Here is a 6,123-nt window from a genome sequence, read left to right as displayed (position 1 = left end):
GCTGGTAATTATACAGTGGATTATGGCGACAGTTCTGTCGATAAACCAGGAAACATTCACAAGAGCAGCCACACAGAGCAGAATGCTCTCGGCTGCACACCACATGTACAGTTGCATGTTGGGAAAAAGGTCCAGCAGATACATTGCATTACCCCCCTTTGAGTCTGGTTTAAAGACCTTTCTATGAGTGCTCCAAGCTCCTGACCCAGGATCCTTTTTCCCCTTTGGGATAGGTGTATCCCATCTTTTGCCAGCAGCCCTGGTGTCTTGTAAAGCAGCCTGTGGTCATAGAACCCAAAGTCCTGCCGATGACACCTGTCATGTAGCCATGCATCTGTTGGCTCCTCCTGTTTATCCCCTCATCAGTCCTTACAACAGGAGGGATAGAGGCAAACACTACTTGTGCTCCCAACCCCCTAACCAGTCGTCCCAGGGCCCTGAAGTCTCTCTTCATTGCCCTTGGACTTCTTGTAGCAATCTCATCACTGCCTACCTGAAAAATCACTAATGAGTAGTAGTCTTAGGGTTGAACTAGGGTAGGGAGTTTCTTCTGTACATCCTTGACCCTGGCCTCAGGGAGGCAGCAAACCTTCCTATGTAGCGGGCCTGGTCTACATATCAGGCCTTTTGCTCCCTTCAGAATCGAGTCCCCTGTGACAAGAACCAGTCTTTCTTTCTTTACTGCAGATGTTTTGATGAATCGGGTGGTCCGACTAGACCTTGATGACACCTCCAAGCTAGAAGAATTTTTATTCTCACCTTTTACACTCACAAGGCACTGTATCTGTTTCTCTGTGGCACCTGGGAAGATGGTGTAGTTGTTGGGCAGACACATTTGTGGTGCCTTTTGCCATTTCCCCCTGTCTTCCAAGGCATCACATTGAGTTGGACAGAGAGAGGACAGGGAGTTTGCTGTAGCAGGGGCTCTCTCTGCCTTCTGGGTTTCTATCATGGGAGGCAGGGTGCGACTCTTCCCTCTTGCATTCCCTAATGGCCCTCAGCCTGCCTACCTCCTCTCCGAGCTCCAGCACTAGGCGGAGAAAATCTTCCACCTGGACACACCTCCCACAGGCATGCTCACTTCACAATGGTGTGTGAGTTGGGCACACCCTGCAGCCTGACAGCTGGGTGGTGGCATTTTCCCAGGAAAGCTCAGTCTGGGAAGTAGCGTCAGCTCTGGAGTGTGCAGAGTTGAGAGATGCCATTGTCAGCTGAGAGATGTCAAATCAGTTTGAAAACAGATTAGGTGATCTAGCTGCTTGGAAACCACATAGACTATGCAGACAAACCAGTTGACAATGAGTTCACAATGATATGAACTTTACAGCTCAGTAAAATAATGTGGTTTTTTAATAATATATAAGCACCAACAGTGTGTTGAGTTAGATTAAATCAATAGTAATAATATCCTTTCTTTCATACCCTATTGTTTATTGCAGTTCCTTTTTTAAAAAGAGGAATTATGTATATATGAAATGCTGTTATGGACTATTTGTTCAGGTTCCCGGGATGGTTCAATGGGTCTCTGGGAAGTCACAGAGGATGTGTTGTCCAAAAGCAATGCTCGACATAATATCTCTCAAGTTCCTGTCTATGCCCACATAACACACAGGGCTTTGAAGGATATCCCCAAGGAGAACACCAATCCTGACAACTGCAAGGTCCGAGCGTTGGCTTTCAACAGTAAGAACAAGGTCAGTAAGATAAGCAAGACAGTTGAGAAGTCCTATGTTTATGTGTATTAGACAACAAAAAAAAAGCAATCTAAATCAAATATACTGGAGAAGCAACCTAATTTTTCCCCCCTGATTGTTTTGCATCTTTCTCATATGAGATGATCATCTTTGTCTGCTATGTCTGCTTTTGCCCCAAGTGCTTGGAGAAGTCCAGTAGAAAAAAAAAATTAAAAAAATGTTTTCAGAAGGAACAGCTTTCCTGTGGGTTTGATTTTAGACTTGCATCCTAAAGGGAGCAGATGGGGAATGTTTACAAGAAGCATATAAAGCACCAAAACACCTCTTGCAGCTTGAATCCTACTCTTGAGTGCTCTTGCTACTTTCCTTCACCTTTCCTGAAGACCAGCTAACTTTCAATCAGTTGCTGTTTTGATGGCTAAATTGGTACTGGATTGCTCAGCAAGTGAGGTGACTGACACAGGGCAGGCACCAATGCTTGCTTTGGAGTTGTTTTTTTGGCATTTGACAAACAGTAAATGTTAACCTCCCCCATGCTGATCTCTTGTTATTACTAGAGACTAATTGTACTGGGACGAGTGATAGTAGCAGTTCATCCCCCACTATTTTCTTTCTGCCCTCAAAGAATAGAGAAGGTCTGAAGCAAAGGTGTGTGTGCTATGAGAAGCATCGTGCTCCTGCAGGCTTTATTTTTCACTATAGCTGTTAACTATTCCTCTGTGATGGAGACTTCATGTAGCTTTTCCAGTAGAGCAGTGCCTGGAAAGAAATATTTACTTCAGGGTCAGAATCAGTGTGGGAGCTGCTGTAGAGGATTGCCAACTCCAGCTTGCGCTGTCTAATAATTCATTATTTGATTGTCTAACAAGATTCATGCTTTTGAAAGATATTTTTTGTTATTTACTGTTTTTTTTAATTCTTGTTCTATCTGGCACTTTTGTGCTGTAGTGTGTTCTATCAAGATCAATATAAAAAGAAAATGTATCTTGATAAGCATGTACAGAATTATGGATGAGTTCAATCTGGAGTACGCAGCCTGCCTAGTAGAGTGTGAGTTTGTAAGGACATCTATAATACAGAAACTAACTCTTACTTTTTTTTTTAATAGGAACTGGGAGCCGTGTCCCTAGATGGGTATTTTCATCTTTGGAAAACAGAGCACACACTATCAAAGGTTCTTTTCTGTTTGTTGATGTAACGTTTCAAAAATTGCCTAGCAGTTAAGGCTGTTCATCATTCTTCATCTCCTTTAAATGCCTGAAGAAAGAGCAGCAGTGCTTGTAAAACACTTTAAAGCTTTACGTAAAATGAAATGTCCAAAAAATTAGAACTTGGGGAGAGAAACTCCTCACTCCCCTTATTTTGGAGGGTGGGAGATACTCTTAACTTTCTGTCAGTGCTGGGTGAGCTGAAGTGAACCATTCCATAGAGTATAAGGGATACTTGATTAGCAGTGTTCATAAAGGAAGTTGCACTTATTTAAGTGGAATTGCAGATCAAACCCAGAAATATCTATGCTAGTGTATGAGGTTAGCTTTTTCAGCTGAGAGATCATGTCTGTATGCACCTGCTGAATGAATAAAAGCAGCTTAGAAAGATGTAAAACAATTTACCAAAGTGTCCATTGTTCTTTGCATAATATTTGGCTTCAGCCTTTATAATCTCTGGTTCAGATAAGCATCCAATCTCCTTCAGATTATTTTTTTTTTCTCTGGGTCAGGTTGTTGCTTTTCTCTTAAAGTTCTATTGTGTTGAACTTACTTTTTAGCTGCATGTTGTTTTTTTTCACTGCAACTTCCTTGAACATAGCTTATAGAATTTTTCTGTTAACATTTTGCTTTTTTCTCATAATGTGTTGATTTGTCCTTCCTCTGTTTCCAGTTACTTTCCACAAAGTTGCCTTACTGCAGGGAGAATGTGTGTTTGGCTTATGGTCAGGAGTGGTCTGTGTATGCAGTAGGATCACAGGCACATGTCTCCTTTCTGGATCCCAGACAGCCTTCTCACAATGTTAAATCCGTCTGTTCCAAAGAACGAGGCAGTGGTAAGAAATTTGTCAAAGGGTGCTTCAAGTGGTGTGTTTGCAGAAGTAGCTATTAAGACTGCAGTAAGATAAGCTTTTAATAAATAGGAAGGGTTTTTCATGTGATAGACTAAATAATTAACAGTATATATAGGTTTTGCTTTTATGACAGTATTCCTTGGGCAACCAATAAACAAAACTTAACAGCAACTCTGAAATCTAATTATAGACATCATTAGTGATTTTATGATAAACTAAATTCTACACTATCCAAATATTACTGAGCTTTTAAAACTGGCTCTTTATTTATTTTTTACTGTGTCTTATTCTGTTTTACTTCATCTCAAAGCAAATCCAGTCTTCGTACCACTGTAAATACTATCTTGTCTGCTCTGTGCTATCATATTGGGAGTCTGAGCTGTGAGTGATTCTTGCTTTGTAATTTTAAAGCCCTGTTTAAAGCTGTTTTCCTTTTCTGATGTGGATTCAGTATGTCAAATTGAACCTTACAAAAGAGCCAAGTGTGAGGGCTTGCAGGGTGCATGGTCCCAGAAGCTTTTCTTCCCATATTCTTTATTTTCAACCATAGAATCATAGAACTATTCAGGTTGGAAAAGGCCCTTGGGATCACCGAGTCCAACCATCATCCCTACTCTACAAAGTTCTCCCCTAAACCATCTCCACCAACACCACATCCAAACGGCCCTTAAACACATCCAGAGATGGTGACTCAACCACCTCCCAGGGCAGCCTATTCCAGTGTCTAACCACTCTATCTGTGAAAAAAAATATTTCCTAATGTCCAGCCTAAACCTGCCCTGTTGCAGCTTGAAGCCCTTCCCTCTTGTTCTGTCGCTAATGACCTGTGAGAAGGGACCAACCTCTCTACAATGACCTTTCAGGTAGTTGTAGAGACTGATGAGGTCTCCCCTCAGCCTCCTCTTCCTCAAACTAACCATTCCCGGCTCCTTCAAGCGTTCTTCATAAGATTTATTCTCTAGGCCCTTCACCAGCTTCGTTGCCCTCCTCCGTACTCGCTCCAGCACCTCGAGATCTCTCTTGAATTGAGGTGCCCAAAACTGGACCCAATACTCCAGGTGTGGCCTCACCAGTGCTGAGGACAGGGGGACAATCAGCTCTCTACTTCTGCTGGTCAAACTATTTCTAATACAAGCCAGGATGCCACTGGCTTTCTTGGCCACCTGGGCGCCCGACCCGTCCCCAGCCACACTCCCCCAAGCCTGGAGCGTTGCCTGGGGTTGTTGTGGCCCAAGTGCAGGACCCGGCACTGGGCCTTGTTGAAGCCCAGACCATTAACATCAGCCCAACGATCCAATCTATCCAAGTCTCTCTGTAGAGCCTCCCTATCTTCATGCAGATCAACACTCCCTCCTAACTTGGTGTCATCTGCTAACTTACTGATCATACACTCTATGTCCTTATCGAGATCATCAATAAGATGTTAAACAGAAAGGTCCCAACACTGAGCCCTGAGGAACACCACTTGTGACTGGCCCCAGCTGGATTTGACTCCATTGACCACCACTCTTTGGGCCTGACCATCCAAGCCAGTGCTTGACCCAACAGATCGTATGTTCATCCAGGCCATGAGCAGCCAGTATTTTTATGAGAGTTCTATGGGGAATCGTGTCAAATGCTTTTTGGAGGTCCAGACAGATAATATCCACAGCCTTTCCCTCGTCAAATAGTCGGGTCTTCAGGTTATAAAAGGAGATCAGGTTTGTCAGGCAGGACCTGCCTTTCATAAACCCATGCTGACTGGGCCTGATCCCCTGGTTATTCTCTAGATGTCTTCTAATAACACTCAAGATGATCTGCTCCATGACCTTCCCTGGTACCAAGGTCAGACTGACAGGTCTATAGTTTCCCGGATCCTCCTTTCTGCCTTTCTTATAGATGGGTGTTACATTTTCTGCCCTCCAGTCCATTGGGACCTCCCCAGTTAGCCAGGATTTCAGGTAAATAATGGAAAGTGGCCTGGCGACCATGTCTGCCAACTCTTTCAGCACCCTTGGATGTAGCCCATCCAGTCCCATAGACTTGTGTGCGTCTAAGTGGCGTAGTAGGTTTCTGACCATTTCCTCTTTAATTGTGATGACCTCATTCTGCATCTCCTCCCTGTCTCCCAGCTCATGTGGCTCTATATCCATGGAACAGCTAGTTCCCCTGCTAAAGACTGAGGCAAAGTAGGTGTTGAGCACCTCAGCCTTTTCCTCATCCTTTGTTACTAAGATTCCCTTTGCATCCAATAAAGGATGGAGATTTTCCCTAATCCTCCTTTTGTTGTTAATGAACTTATAGAAACATTTTTTATTATCCCTAACAGCTGTAGCTAGTTTGAGCTCTAGCTGTGCTTTGGCTCTCCTAATTTTCACCCTGCATAGG

General features: G+C 43.4%; 1 protein-coding gene across 1 annotated transcript in view; it reads left to right on the top strand.

Annotated features, from left to right (window-relative positions):
* Nucleotides 1-1,500: 1,500 nt before the first annotated feature.
* Nucleotides 1,501-6,123, top strand: part of LOC104386964 (DDB1- and CUL4-associated factor 12) — a gene marked incomplete at its 5' end in the record, with an annotated part of 11,043 nt that continues 6,420 nt past the window's right edge. The window contains 3 exons of the mRNA XM_009995645.1: nucleotides 1,501-1,694; nucleotides 2,803-2,868; nucleotides 3,576-3,738. Of these exons, the coding sequence (XP_009993947.1) occupies nucleotides 1,501-1,694; nucleotides 2,803-2,868; nucleotides 3,576-3,738 (423 nt within the window). The remainder of the gene's footprint in view (nucleotides 1,695-2,802; nucleotides 2,869-3,575; nucleotides 3,739-6,123) is intronic.

Source organism: Chaetura pelagica, unplaced genomic scaffold (assembly GCF_000747805.2).
Source record: "Chaetura pelagica isolate M959 unplaced genomic scaffold, ChaPel_1.0 scaffold834, whole genome shotgun sequence".
NCBI classification, from domain to species: Eukaryota; Metazoa; Chordata; class Aves; order Apodiformes; family Apodidae; genus Chaetura; species Chaetura pelagica.
This window is presented reverse-complemented; position numbering and strand designations above follow the sequence as displayed.